The sequence below is a fragment of the Carlito syrichta genome, unplaced genomic scaffold (assembly GCF_000164805.1).
Source record: "Carlito syrichta isolate Samal-C Ts95f unplaced genomic scaffold, Tarsius_syrichta-2.0.1 Scaffold309881, whole genome shotgun sequence".
Lineage (NCBI taxonomy): Eukaryota > Metazoa > Chordata > Mammalia > Primates > Tarsiidae > Carlito > Carlito syrichta.
Window position 1 is genome coordinate 282979 of NW_007253977.1, and position 14872 is coordinate 297850.

At 46.3% G+C, this 14872-nt stretch overlaps 1 protein-coding gene across 1 annotated transcript in view; it reads left to right on the top strand.

Moving 5' to 3' along the window:
* ARHGEF33 (Rho guanine nucleotide exchange factor 33) overlaps positions 1 to 14591 on the top strand; it is a 90407-nt gene extending 75816 nt beyond the window's left edge. Inside the window, exons 13-17 of the mRNA XM_021717597.1 lie at positions 6226 to 6358; positions 8781 to 8864; positions 10558 to 10641; positions 12228 to 12376; positions 13667 to 14591. Coding sequence (XP_021573272.1) covers positions 6226 to 6358; positions 8781 to 8864; positions 10558 to 10641; positions 12228 to 12376; positions 13667 to 13835 — 619 coding nt within the window. The 3' untranslated portion in view covers positions 13836 to 14591. The remainder of the gene's footprint in view (positions 1 to 6225; positions 6359 to 8780; positions 8865 to 10557; positions 10642 to 12227; positions 12377 to 13666) is intronic.
* Positions 14592 to 14872: the final 281 nt, after the last annotated feature.

Consider the following 14872-nt stretch of genomic DNA (forward strand, 5'->3'; position numbering starts at 1 on the left):
TGTGTGTGTGTGTGTGTGTGTGTGCGCGCGCGCGCGCACACCTGTGTTGTGAGCAATGCTTCCATGGGGTCTGCCATGTTTTATAACAGTGCACTAGCCCCAGTGTTACTGCACTCCTTGACATATATCTGTTCATAGTCTTCAGATTTTTTTCTGCTTCCCTCTCTGTTAGGGAAAGCAGAAAAGTAAGACTTGGTAAAAAAGACCAATATCCTGAAGATGTAATCATCCAGAATCTTTTGAGGAAAACACCAATCGAAGTGAATGGACTATTAGGGACAAATGTAGCATTATTACTTTAAACGTTCCATCAGGAAATAGACACTGGTGGTTTATAAGTGTGAATCTACCTAGAGATGCCCCTAATTATATTTCCCTGCTCCTGACCACCCCCCAAAACTACCTGACTTTGCAGCCTCCAACAATATACCCCATCAGCAAACATGATGCTACTCCTGTCTAAACGACTGAGGTGAGGAGATACTCCCTGACAAACCCACACGTGGCTTGACCATTTTTGATAATTACCTTACTACGAAACTTGGGTAAACAAAATAGAGAGCAACAGGAACAGAATGAACAGAATGAACAGAAAAATGCTAACAGCTGCAGCTACGGCTGACAGAGGCTCTGCACTGGCTTCTCCTTCTCTCAGTGGCCACCCGGAGCCTCACTGGTCCTTCCTTCCCTATCTAGTCTCTGCAATCCCCCTCCTAGACCTCAGACCAGCCTGTCTTGCCCTCCCAGCTATGACTTTAGGCCTCTAGAAAGTCTCTCTCCTGCGGTCTTCCTGTTGCTAAAGACCTGTTCAGTTTAAGTCAATGAACTTGAAAGGCGGGTCTACCTTTTGGTGTGACCTTGTTTCCTCCTCATTGAAGATTCTAAGCCACAGCATCTCTTCCCAGTCTCTGAAAATCTGGCAGGGGGCAGGGTGGGGAAAGAGAGAGTATTGTTTACTTTTAAAGAAAGTAACCAGGTGCTCTGGCAGGTGCTTAATTTATAACTCATGAAACCTTTACCAGAGCCCTCCCACCTTACAGAGGAAGGAACTAAGATCCAGAGAAGTTTAAAGTCACATAGCCAATTAGTGCCAGAATATTCCAACTTAAGCCTGCCTGTCCCTGTCCCTGTGCTATTGCGGTATGACATTGTATCACTTCTCTAAGGATGTTATGGTTTCAAAGACACCACTTTGGCTAACAGCAACATGTGAAGTTTCTCAGAGAGCCGGGAACATTTCTGTCTCTTTCTGTTTCAAAAATCTTCTTTTTCACCCTTGAGCAGCCTGCAAGTTTTTACGTCCGATCTCAGTTGGCTTGTCGAGCCGGGATGCTTGCTATATTCGCAGCTCACCGAACAGTTGAGCGCTTGTTCACTTTTTTGGGAATAGTCCACCTCTTATTTCCTGTAGCAAAAAGAAAACACAGCCCTGGTTATTCTTACCTGACAGGGTTGCAAATGGAGTTTTGCATGCTCGTGGAATTCACCAGCTTGGAGTGGGACCATCTCTTTCTGAAGACTCAAACGTTTTCTTGGGAGAAAGCATCAACTCTCCTGCTCCTAATTTCTGGAACAGGAGAGGGGTTCCGGTAGCAAACAAGATGGTAACAAACACAATGACTCCACACTTGAAAGCTTGTAGGATTTCCAAGTAGTCAAACAGCACTAACGATATGATGCAAAAATTAAAAGAAAACTTCAGCCGGCAGAAATCATGAGAAGCACCAAGAGTGGGGACTGGAAGTTGCTTCACGGGTGCTTATTTCTTGTGAATTTCCATTTCTAAGTTCTTGGAAAGCCCTTGTTCACTTTTTGTCTCTTTTTTTCTAAGATGTTCTCTCGTGCCCCATCACTAAGAAAGGGGTGGGTCTCTCTCCCAAATCCTACAAGGTTAAAAAAAATCACAGCTAGCCTAAACTCCTCAAAGTAAGAGAATAGTTATTTCGTCATATCCGTGAAAATGCTGTTCATGTTGGTTATTTGTGAGGCTTACTTTTTTCCTTGCATAGACCAAGCAGAGAAAGTTTCAGCCCAGTACTCTGTTAGTACTAAATACACAATCTCTGGTTCTGAGCTTGGCAGTGTTGTCCTTTTTCTACCCTAAACTGAGATTTCCTTTATCCTCTTTCGCGCACTGTATTCCTTCTTTTTCTCAGCTTGTCTGAGACCTCCGTGTGCATGTAAGTAGGCCCGCTGAATGAAATACACAGCGGAATGACATTGTTCCTTTTTCTCTTGGCATTTTTCTCCACGCAGAAATGACGGTAAGTTTATTAGCATCTGCTGTCTTTTCCATCCCAAACCGCAGGCCTTCAGCCCTTTTGACCCTGCTGGAAAATAACACCCGCTACAACTACAACGTGACACTCAAACCCCGGGGTGCCTATGAAATAAAACTTGAGGTTTTTCCTAGAAAAACATGAATTTCTCCAGAGCCTGTTCAACCCCCTGGAAGCCAGCCCTGACCCTGGCTGAAAGGGCTGAAGGTGCTGCCAGTCAGAGCCCAGGCTGAGCTTGTGGGCTGCGGATCAGTGGCTGAAGGGCCACAGGAGTTGAGGTCTGGGCTTTACTTTGTCTGACTCACCCAAATAGAGCTCGGACCTCCAGATTCAACAGTTCTGTCTGAACACTTGCGGAGAAGGGCAAATCGCCTTTTAAAAAAAAGTTCAGAGATGGCTTTTATTTCTTCAGCTCTGGGAGTCAGATCTTAGAATGTCAATTTCTCATTAAGTGAATTGACTCATTATTTTTTTTTTGAGTCCGGGTCTCATTCTGCCAGTCAGGGTGGAGTGCAGTAGCACAATCATAGCTCACTGCCACCTTGTCCTTCTGGGCTCAGGTGATCCTCCCGCCTCAGCCTCCCAAGTAGTTGGGGCTACAGGTGCGTACCACCATGCCCCGCTAATTTTTAAAATTTTTTTTGTAGAAACAAAGTCTCGCTATGTTACAGGCTGGTATTAAATCCCAGGGCTCATGCAATCCTCCTTCCTAGGCCTCCCAAAGTGTTGGGATGCAGACATGAGCCATATTTAAAATATTTTTTGATTAATTTATTTTTATTTTATTTTATTTTTGAGTCAGAGTCTCACTCTGTCATCCAGGCTGGACTGCAGTGGCACGCTCATGGCCACTGCAGCCTCGACCTGCTGGGCTCAGGCGATCCTTCTGCCTCAGCCTTCCAAGTAGCCAGAACTACGGGCACGTGCTATTACGTCTGGCTTATTTTTTGACTTATTGTAGAGACGAGTGCTCACCAAGTTGCCCAGGCTGGTCCTCAATCCCTGGGCTCAGGCAATTCTCTCACCTCTACCTCCCAAAGTGCTGGGATTACAGGCGTGAGCCACCATGCCTGGTGATTCATTTATTTTTAAAATTTTAGATTCAAGGGGTATATGTGATGGTTTGTTACATGAATTTGTTGTGTGATGGTGAGGTTTGGTTTTCTATTGAGTCAGTTGGCCTGATAAGCTAAACTCTGCAAAGAGCTCAACATGCTTTGTGCTACAACCACCAGGTGGCACATGGTTCATCATCATGCCCATTGAATATGACTGGATCCTTCTGCTGCTAAAACACAGGAGTTGGTTGGCTTCACACTGACCTGGCAAGAGCTAAGTGGTTCATTTGGAACTGGAACTGGATTTTCCTTGATTGCGTTGAGTGTATTTCCCTCACTCTTTAAGAACTATATTGTTGGCCGGGCGCAGTGGCTCAGCCTGAAATCCCAACACTTCACTTTGGGAGGCCGAGGCGAGAGGATTGCCAGAGTCCAGGAGTTCGAGACCAGCTTGGGCAACATAGTAAGCCCTTGTCTCTACAATAAATCACAAAAACTAGCTGGGCATGGTGGCGTGCATCTGTAGTTCCAGCTATTTGGAAGGCTGAGGTGGAAGGATGAGATTTCGATGGCTGTGAGTGTGCCACTGCACTCCAGCCTAGGCGACAGAGTGAGACTCCAACTCAAAAAACAAACAAACAAATTATCTTGTTGGGAGTTGAAATCACATTGGAGGCTTTAGAAAGCGTCAACTACTAGTGTTACCATAATTTCATCCCAGTGAGGAATACAAAAAGCCAAGTCTTCAATGCTTTGTTCTGCATAAAAAAGTTACTTCTGGGAGTCCGGTCTGGAGCTGCCCAAAAGAATGAAATAGGTGCAATGGGTCTCTCCCTCTCCCTCTCCCTCTGGTCTCTGACTCCTGATTTCATACTCCTCCTCCATTTCCAATGCTATCCCTGTTAAATTAAAAACTGTTTAAAACATGTTTTCACTATTGCCTATAGAACCTACCAGCGTCCTCCCATTAGACCCTAGGAAATATCCAGTAAGTTCAGCTCCCAGTGACAAGAGGGGCATCTCCTCCATCTTTGCTAAATTTGTGGTGTTGTGAACACCAGGGGCCATTGTAGTTGGCTCTTCATGTATCCTGTGAGCTTCCGAGCACTTGGTGGGGCAGTAGCCTTCTCTGACCCCACCCTGAAATCTCCATCACCCCAGTGGATGGATCATCTGGGAGGATGCTGGTACCAGCTCGCCCCCTCTTTTAGTACATTGGTCACAGTGTGGTAGAAGGTAGCTTTCTGGAAAGGGAGACAGAAAGAGAGAGGGAGGGAAAAAGGAAAGAAGGAAGGAAGGAGGGAAGGAGGGAGGGAGGAAAATGGGAGGGGAGGGGAGGAAAAGAAAAGCAATAATCCAAGATGTATTACATCCCTGTATGGGAAACTCATCACACAGATCTCACCATGGTGCCTGACATCTCTGTGTCACACCCAATTATTACCCAAAGTCATGTATAGCCTCTGGGTAGGGAGAAATCTTTCACACCTACATCTTTTGCTGCTGGAACATTTTGCTCTTTCAGTATGATCAGTTGTGCTTTCCTCCATCAAGTTTATGTTCTTGCTGCCTCTTAGCCACCCCTCCCAATTCCTCTCTGATCCGGGCAGGGATGATTTGGATCTTCTAAGCCCACAGCTCCATCGCTCCGGCCGTAAGAGCTTTCCCTCCTTGTGTCAGGGGTCAGTCAGCTTTGCACAGTGGAGACTCCAGGCACAGAAAGTGGAGGGGGTGGAGGATGAGAGTGGAAGGTTTCCTTGAGGGGCTGGGGACTCAGTTCTGGTGTTTGAGTCTTTTCAGAGCTACAGTCACAAGGGAGACTTGGCTTTACTTGGAAATGAGTTGAAAAAACTTCCTCTCAATCTGGTGTCCTTCCCACCGTTCCAACCAAGTTCTGCTTGTTGGCAAAGCACCCACTTGTCCATTGATAATCTCTCATTAGACCCTGGGGAAATGTTTAGCTAAAGTCAGCTCTCATGAACAGGGCATCTCTTTCATGTTGGTTACCCTTATGGTGCTGCAAGCCCAAGGAACTACCTTTACTTCCCCCGTCACCAAGCTGGAGCTCCAGGGTGCACTGCAGCCCAGTCAGACTTGTTTCTTTTTGTTCCTTCCTTCCTCATTCTCCAGGCCTCTGGTCACCTACTCCTTCTCCATCCATCTGCCCTTCTTCTTCCTCCCAGGTTCACTTCTCTCTATCCTCTCCATCTCACCCTTCTCCGACTCTCTCTTCTTCTGAAAACACGAGGCACATTGGGAGTAAAAGGAGAGGGATGGAAGGGTAGTGAGGGTGCTCTGTGAAACTCCGGGGAACAGCACACTGGACCTGGTCAGTGCCCCCGAAGAGAGACTCTGTCCTGGCCTGGTATTCCTCTTGAAAACCGAAGGAAAGGGAAAAGGAAATCCTCCCAGACCCCCAGCTCCCTGAGCTTTTAGTTGCCAGCTTTAAACTAGTTCTTCTGCCTACCTAAGTCACGGTTTCTTTCCCAGGAGCTGAGAATGACCAAGTGCCCCCTTAGTGATGACACTCATTAGAATAGGCAGTTCCGCGCGTCACCTGCGAATAACTTTAAAACACTGAAAAAGCTCTCCCTTAGAATTCCACTGACTGTCATATGAATGCGATTGGCCCAGGTGAGCTGTAAAAGGTCACTGCAGCGATGTGCTATTAGTTCAATACACATTTTCCCAGGAGCCCTCAGGCTCTTGTCATAGTCTGAGGATATCTGCAGTGAGGTCTACAATGACAAACTTTAACAAAACACCCTCAGTGCAGACCTGTGCCTCTGGGGTTCGGGATGGCTGGGAGTGGGGCCTGCTGAGTGTGCTCGTGGGGCCCTTTCTTCCCACACCCGGGTTGTGTGATGCCATCTCTGTTCTGTTTCAAGCCTCTTCCCTGGCTCTTTACGGTACCTTGTCCAACAGCACCTGGATCTGCTTCACGCCCTGCAGGAGCGAGTCCTGAAGTGGCCACGCCAAGGTGTTCTTGGAGATTTATTCCTGAAGCTGACAAATGATGAGGTAAGGAGGGGTCCCTCTCCCCAGACTTCAAGTCTATGGTCTGTGTCTCATTTTTCTACTTCTCTTGGTGGAGAATCTGGAATCAGTGAATCTCAAGAGTAAAAGGAACCACTAGATCCTGTCTAACCTCCTTCATTCCATGGGCAGATCATGGAGTAAGGTGCAGCAGATTAAACAAATCACCCCGTGAGCCAGGTTGCTGGAGATCTGATGAGTGCCCTAAGCTAGGTCTTCTAACTTCTAGTGTAGAAGTTTCCACTACACTACAACTACCTCTACTCAGTACGCATGTGTGTATATAGATGTATGTATATATATTTGTGTGTGTGTATATAAAACTCACATATATACATATAAATATGTGAAAGTTTGTATATATGTGTGGATTTTCACACACAATTTTCATTCCTTAGAGATTTTTAAAAATGTGGATGGGTGGCTATTTGTCTTGAATCTTTCTTTCTCTCCCTCTCTCCCTCCTCCCTCCCTCCCTCTCTTCTCTTTCTTTCTTGAGACAAGGTCTCCCTTTGTTTCCCAAGCTGGAGTGCAGTTGGCACAATTACGGCTCACTGCAACCTTGACTATCAGAGCACCGGTGATCTTTCGCTTCAGCCTCCCGAGTAGCTGAGACTACAGGCGTGCACCACACCACCTGGCGAATTTCTTTTTAAATTTTTTTGTAGAGATGAGGTCTTGTCATGTTGCCCAGGCTGGTCTCCATCTACTGGCTTCAAGTGATCCTCCCACTTCAGCCTCCCAAAATGCTGGGATTATAGACATGAGCCACTGCACCTGACCGGTTTTCAGCTTCTTGAAGAAAAAGTGCTGCATCTTGAAGTCTCTATAATAGTCTACAAATAAATACGATCCAAGTTGCAGATTCAGATACTCACAGGGCCAGATAGTGACATAAACGATGGAGTGAGCCAGTATGGACCGGTGGGATGTGCTGACATGGGCACGTGAGTTGTTCTACAAGGACTGGCCACTCAGATGGATCCAACGATCATGGTGGGGAAAAGGACTGGAGTTGCCAGATCTTCTGGTATTTTTAGAATAGCTGAAAATCCACAATTGTGTGGCTTATTTTTAAAATATTGTGTGGGTTAATTGCAATTGGTCTGCAAGCCAGTTTTTGCCTGCAATCAATTTCTGTAAAGTTAATGATTCTCAACTGTGGGTAACAATCAAGTTTACACATTATCTACTTGCGTAGGCTCGAGTGGATATGCTGCTCGCCCTCTAATGTCACCTTGACTCCCTCGTGCTCAGTATGCTTTCTTTAGCTGAAGTTATTATAACTGTGGAAGCTGAGAATTATCTTTCCTGAGGGGAAATGCCTAGACAAATATGCAATTTATGGAAAGGCACAATTCGTTAGAAAACTTGAGAATCACTGGTCTAGATAATATGAGGTGGACTGGGCGCAGGTCTCTCATTTGGATGCAGGTTATTGAAGTGAAAGGGAATTATCAAAATGAAATATGCACCTTTCTTATTGAACAATATAACGATACTTTTTCAACTTACATGTCCCCTCTCTCTTCCTTTGGCTTATTATTTCACTTTCTCTCATTAATGCAGGGCTGTTGAGTTTTTATTACTGAGCTGTAGGGATATTTACCTTAAAACCAAAAAGCTTTTTTATTTTGTTTTGCTTTTTTTAGTCGAGTCTCATTCTGTTGCCCAGGCTGAAGTGCAGTGGCTTGATCATGGCTCACTCCAGCCTTGACCTCCTGGGCTCAGGCAATCCTTCTGCCTCAGTCTCCTGAGTAGCTGGGACTACAGGTGTGCATTGCCATGCCTGGCTAATTTTTTTTGTAGAGAAAAGGTCTTTGCTATGTGCCCAGGCTGGTCTCGAACTCCTGGGCTCAGGCAATCCCCCCACATCAGTCTCCCAAAGTGCTAGAATTTCAGGTGTAAGCCACTGCATCTGGCCCTCCTCAAAATCTTTTTCAGCATGAATTTAAAAAAAAACCCCAAAGATATTAAAGAACATATTATGTGAATGATTAAAATCATCTCTGCAACATACTCTTTTTTTTTTTTTTTTTTTTGAGTTGGAGTCTCACTCAGACGCCCAGACTGGAGTGCAGTGGCTGCTCCCGGTCACCGCAGCCTCGACCTGCTGGGCTCTGGCGATCCTTCCGCCTCAGCCTTCCGAGTAGCTGGAACTACAGGCGCGCACTACCACACCCAGCTCATTTTGATTTATTGTAGAGATGAGGTCTCGCCAAGTTCCCCAGGCGGGTCTCGAACCCGCGGGCTCAGGCAATCCACTCACCTCAGCTCCCAAAGGCGCGGGATTACAGGCTGAGCCACCGAGCCCGGCTCAACATACTCTTTTTTAATATACACGACTCTATAAAAATATTATCATTCCTGTTTTCAGGTCTTACCATGCATTTTGTTTGTTTTACAGAATAACTTCCTGGATTACTATGTTGCCTACCTGAGGGACCTGCCTGAGTGCATCTCTCTGGTTCATGTTGTGGTTTTGAAGGAGGTAAGTTAACTCGAGGTGCCATCCTTTGTAAAACTGAACACGTCACCTACTTGATGTTGCTCACCTGGTCAATATAGTCCATGTACTCTGAGCTCGTTTTCCAGGCTGGGGAATGGCCTGAACAGAGCCACTGTCCTCCTACTGGGGTTCAAGGGGCCCACTCAAGGGCCTTTGCCATGCCTTACTGACCCTCTGTTCTGCTCCATTGGAGTGACAGACAAATGATAGGTGTTCTGCGGAGAGATCTTTAGACGGCGCTTATGAGGGCGACCCCCTCCAAAAAAACCAGAATCATATGTTAGAGGGCGAACCCCTTACAGTACAGGCTTCTCCCACTAAGTGTTCTAGGAGTCCATCAGCATCAGTGTATGAGCTAGCGTTGTTGTGAGAGGCTGCATTTGGCTTTGGTGAATTTTTTGGGAGATTTTTTTCAACGCATTCGTCCATTTCATGATGGGTGATTTATGAGCACATCTGCCCACACTGACCCACACTGAGTGTTCAGTAGTTTTTGACCAAAAAAAATGACACAACCCTCATACCCCACCCTCCCTAGTCACCCGATTTCGTTCTGCGCAACATTTTTTGTTTCTCTGGATAAAAAAAGTCCTCAAAGGGAAACGTTTTGCCCATGTGGAAGAGGCGAAATAAAAAAATGGCAGAAGCATTACAAGGCATCAAAATGGTCGAATTCAAAAACTATTTTGGGTAGTGGACAAAACATCTCGATAGGTATACTGCATCAAAGAGAGTACTTTGGTGTTCGAAATTTAAACACGTAGGAATACACAATCTTTATAAACAAATTTCAGGGATTTGGGTGTCCCACCTTGTATGTACATACTGCAAATGATAGGTGTTTTTCAGGCTCAGAAGATACGAACGTGAATATTAAACTCAATTGTCCTCTGTCAGCTTATCAGATCCTAAGGGAATTCTAGTCCTGGTGCTTTTAAGTGCTGCTGCTGCAGTGACATAGCTGGTGCTCAGTAAGCAAAGTCACATGTAAAACCATTCGAATTACTGTAGGTCGGTAGGAAAAACCTGTATCAGGAGCCCCATAGGTGAGAGGTCATCATGTTTCACAGGTGATGAGGGGCTCTGTCTTACTAGCTTTCTGCTTCAACACCCCCCACTCCCAGCTCAGCACAGATGTCTACCACATGTCAGCATCCAGCAAATATCCGGGGAAGGGAAAGGAAAAGAAGGAGGGGAGAGGGAAGGGGCGTGGAGAAGGTCCCACGTGTGTTCCACTGCCAGGTCCGCTGCCTGGTTTCTAATCACACTCCCTCCCGCCCTCTCATGAGCCTCCCAGCCACCCTTCAGAGCCTGTTAGTGAAGCCCCATAATGATGCTTGCTGGACAATCTTAATGAATTCACGCCATCTGATGTAACTTGTTGTGTGCCTCCTTCTGTCTAGTGCTGTGCTAAGATGAGGGGGAGGAGAGGACAGGTTGGAAACTCAGGCAGGTGCAGAAGATCAATGTGGCATGCTCCCTGCTGGAGGAGCGTCGTCTGCTTGGGTGTGGCCCTGCACCCATGGCCTCTCCAAGGGACTGGTGCATTATGACACCCTCTGGGAAGGGAATACTCTGGTAGTCGACCCTTCCTACTCTGGTGGGGATGACTCTGGGGTTCTGCTGCCAGAGCAGGAGGGCCACGGAAGAGTGACCCCGCCTTTCTTTCTTTCAGGGTGACGAAGAGATTAAATCTGACATCTACACTCTGTTTTTCCACATCGTCCAGCGCATCCCCGAGTATCTGATACATCTGCAGGTAGGCATGGCCGGGCAAGCCACCAAACTATGTCCCTGCTCAACTGTGGTTTGTGGCTTCCAACTGAGAAATGCTGTTCAGGCTCAAGCCTCATTCTACTTCAACATGTGTACCTGGCTTAGATTGTTAGGATTCCCTGTGCCCCATAACATCCTGTGGCATGAGCTAAAATCTCTTTCTATAAATTTTTGGCTCATGATGTCTACTTGTGAAGTTCTATCTTTATTTACCAGTGATGTCCACCTCGGCTGATCCAGGATGTTTCTCTCACCACTTCTGCTAGACTCTGAGCACTCATCCAGCCTCTTCTGCTTGGATTCAGCCACCTAAATGCTACCTCTAAACATCTATCTAACCTGTCCACTTGACCACAGTCCTGACGACTTTCTTTTGGCTTGGGTCCGAGGCTCTGTCACCCAGTGCTAGGCTTTATGTCACAGAACGGGCATGAGCCGATGAGCCGACTTTTTCACACCATTTTCCCAAGGGCTGTAGCATCTTAGAGAAAGGAGAGTTGAAGGAGGGGCTCATCACCGTCTCCTCCCCACCCTCAGTCTCTCTCCTTCCCACCCCCCTCCTGACCTGGTGGAATTGCTGAGTGGTCTTCTTCAGTAATTCAGTGAAAGCGTCTTAGAAATGCTTGGGATTATCTCAGGTAGAAGTAGCCCAGTATCAATACTGAAAAGACTTTCACTTCTATATGGTTTTAGATCCTAAAAGCATTTTGTCACAACGATCTTAGTCTCTTCAACAAGCCCATGAAATGGGTATTATCAGTTTTTTCCATGAAAAAATAAAGGGCTAAAGAAGTTAAGCGAACTGCCCAAGTTAACACACTTAGTAGGTGAAAACTCTAGGACTGAAACCCAGGCCTCGCAAGCAGATAGAATATGCAGCTCTGGCTCTGCTGTCTGACTTGAGTCCAAATCTTGCTTTCATTATTCACTAGATGTGTGACCTCATGAAGGTCACTTAACTTCTCTGTACCTTGATTTCCCAACTTGTTGAATGGAGGTCATAAATGTGCCCATTTAAGCAGGTTGTGGTAAACATTAAATGAGATAATATATGTAAAAGGCTTAGTACCCAGTCATAGGAAGTACTGAGTAAATGTTGGCTCTCCCAAATCCAAGTCATACGCATGTTGCTCTGCAGCACAGTAGGCAATATCATAGGAGGGGCCGCCAAGCTTGACCACAAACACCCCCTACCTGGCTGCCTTGATGCCTGATGTTCTCATCATTAGTCTGACTCATGTGAGTCACGGCCTTGCTTATAGACAGGCACTGTTAGAATGCCTCCATTACTTCAGAGATCTAATTAGTAGAAGCTTCTAACTTTTCAGATGAAATTATTTTATGTTCACATCCAGCTCAAATAGGAGCGTTAGTGACTTATTTCCCCTTGATGTGATGGACACAGAGCAAATTTGACCTTTCAGCTTATAATTAAATGGACCATACATATTGTTGCTGGTTGTGTGGATTAAACGGCTAACAAACTTGCCCAATGGCTCAAGATAAGATGCAGAAGAGACCAATTTTCATTCTAATTATGCAATGTGCTTCCTTTTTTCCTTCATCCAGAATGTCCTGAAGTTCACAGAGCAGGAACACCCTGACTATTACCTGCTACTGGTGTGTGTTCAGCGCCTCCGAGTGTTTATCTCACACTATACCCTGCTGTTTCAGTGCAATGAGGACTTGCTTATTCAGAAACGGAAAAAGCTCAAGAAGTAAGGTTCTGATGGTGCAGTCTAGGGGGTGGTGGACCAAAGGCTTCTGAGAACAGGGATACAGACTTGTCACTATGGGTGTCTGTCACAAGTAAATGGACTGTGTGTTAAGTGGCTGAAATGCAGTAATGGGAAGTAGAAGGGAAGAGAGAAGGGGAAGGGGAGGGAAGAGAGATGGCCAGGCTGGCTACAGAGGGAGATACCTACTAGCTGGAGGAAATTAGCAAAAAAGCCCCTTCACTCCACTGCCTAGGCAGACCCTCTCTTGTCTCATATGGGACCCCCAAGACCCTGCAATTATCTTCTGGAGGGCAGGCCCCTTGTAGTACAGACTTCCCTTGCTAGGTAAGTGTTCTAGGAACCCATTGGCATCAGTGTACCAGCTAGCATTGTTGTGAGAGGCTGCGTTTGGCTTCAGTGATTTGTTTTTGGAGATTCTTTCAACCTATTTGCCCATATCATAATGGGTGATTTATGAGCGCACCTACCCACACAGCGCTGACTATTCAGTAGTTTTTGGCCAAAAGCGGCATGACCCCATGCCCCACCCTCTCTATTTACCCAATCTTATCCCGAGCAACGTTTTTTTTTAAGTGAGAAAACAGGATTTACTGAGAGGATAGAAAAGCTCCCACAGTGGGAGGGGACCCGAAGGGGTAGCCCCATATTTTTTTCCTCCTCTGGATGAAAAAAGTTCTCAAAGGGAAAAGTTTGGCTGAGGTGGAAGAGGTGAAACAAAAAACAGCAGAAGCACTAAAAGGCATCAAAATTGATGAGTTCAAAAACTCTTCTGAGCAGTGGAAAAAGTGTGTCAATGGGTGTATTACATCAAACGGAGAGTACTTTGAAGGTGACTGAAGTGTAAAGATGTAAGAAAACACATCTTTTTACAAGTAGATTCTGGGATTTTTTGAATCCCCCTCGTATATATGGCAGAGCTTCCTAATGACCTGGATTTTCTTCAACTTCCTCCCAACTCGTGGAGGAAAACAGAATCATTTCTGTGGGTGCTTCAGACCCTCCCAAGTGAGGGCTCCTTTGATAGAAGATGTCTCTCCCTACCAACTCCTTCTGCCAACTTTTCAGCCAGTTATCAGCTTCCCTGCTCCTGCCTCATGGCCAGCTTTTACCGTATTATGTAAACGACTTGGTTTGCAGAGGGCCCTGGAGATAGAAAGACTTCCACAGGAGGCTTCATCCAAGAGACAGCTCTTTCTTGGCATAATCTGTGTGTTCAGAGGTCCGGTTTCCCACTGTACAGCCTGATAATTATTACTTCTATCCTGTTAGGTCTTCGATGGCAAAGCTGTACAAAGGGCTGGCTTCCCAATGTGCAAATACCGGGCAAGATGCCTCCCCCACAGCAGGCCCTGAGGCTGTCCGTGACAGTGGGATCCACTCAGACGAGATGCTGCAGCCCTACCCTTCCGGTCCCAGTCCTGGTCCTGCTGTCACGTAAGCACTTGTTACTGTGGAAGGGTTACTGGCAATGCTGGTGGGTCCAGGCCAGCCTCAATTAGGAGTGTGATCCACAGGACTACTCCTCCCCGCTTGCCCTATCCAGCCCATGTGTGCTGGCCGAGCATCTGGCCGGATGCTTGGATCCCAGAGGAAGGATTAAAGTTAAGGGGGCAGGTCCAGAGAGTGGGAAGAAAGGCAGAAAGTAGATATTTACTTTGTGGATCACTTCAACTCTTGAGGCAGTAACTCAACGGTATCTTCTGTGAAGTACAACAAATATAGCCAAAAAATAAAACCCTAGAGATTACACCCAGAATGAACAATATGGCTGCCATTGCACTCTGTGAAGGGACAATAGAACCCCACGAACTTCCAAGTTAAAACAGAATTCGAGTCACATCAGTATTTCATCTCACTGTTTCTTTTCACACCTGTAAAAGTGAATCCTCATTTTCATCTTAAGACCACCAGGGTCAAATACTGTGTTAGCATTTACATTTGCATTCTTTATGCATTTCTGCGGTAGAATTAGAATGTTAATACATAAACTAGCCGAATAACCACTTCTGGTCAGTGCCCACTTACACCTGTCTGGCAAGTGAAAGTCCAGCACAACTGGAAAGCCACGCCCCGCCTGATGGTATTGATCCCAGTTTGTAAACTATGTAAATGATCCGTTGCCCATGATTCCAAAATCCGAACACCCCCATGAAATTGGGCACATTCAGAGCGACAGACAGCTTTTACATCTTGGTAGAGCTCTGTGGGTGGAAGCCCGAGATGATTTATACAGCACGCTGCCACAAGGAATATTTTTGAAATCACACGACGAACATTTCAAGTGTGCACAGAAGAGTACAACGAGGCCCACCCAACACCGTCCATATTCATAGTTATCGAGCTTAGTTTCTGCGTGCGAAGACCCCCGAGGTGGGCAACTGCCGAGTTTCCGGGGCAAGCACAGCTCGGCCAGGGCTGGCCAGGGAGAGAAGCGCGTCGCAAGGAGGGGCCAGAGGCGCGGCCCGGCCACGGGGA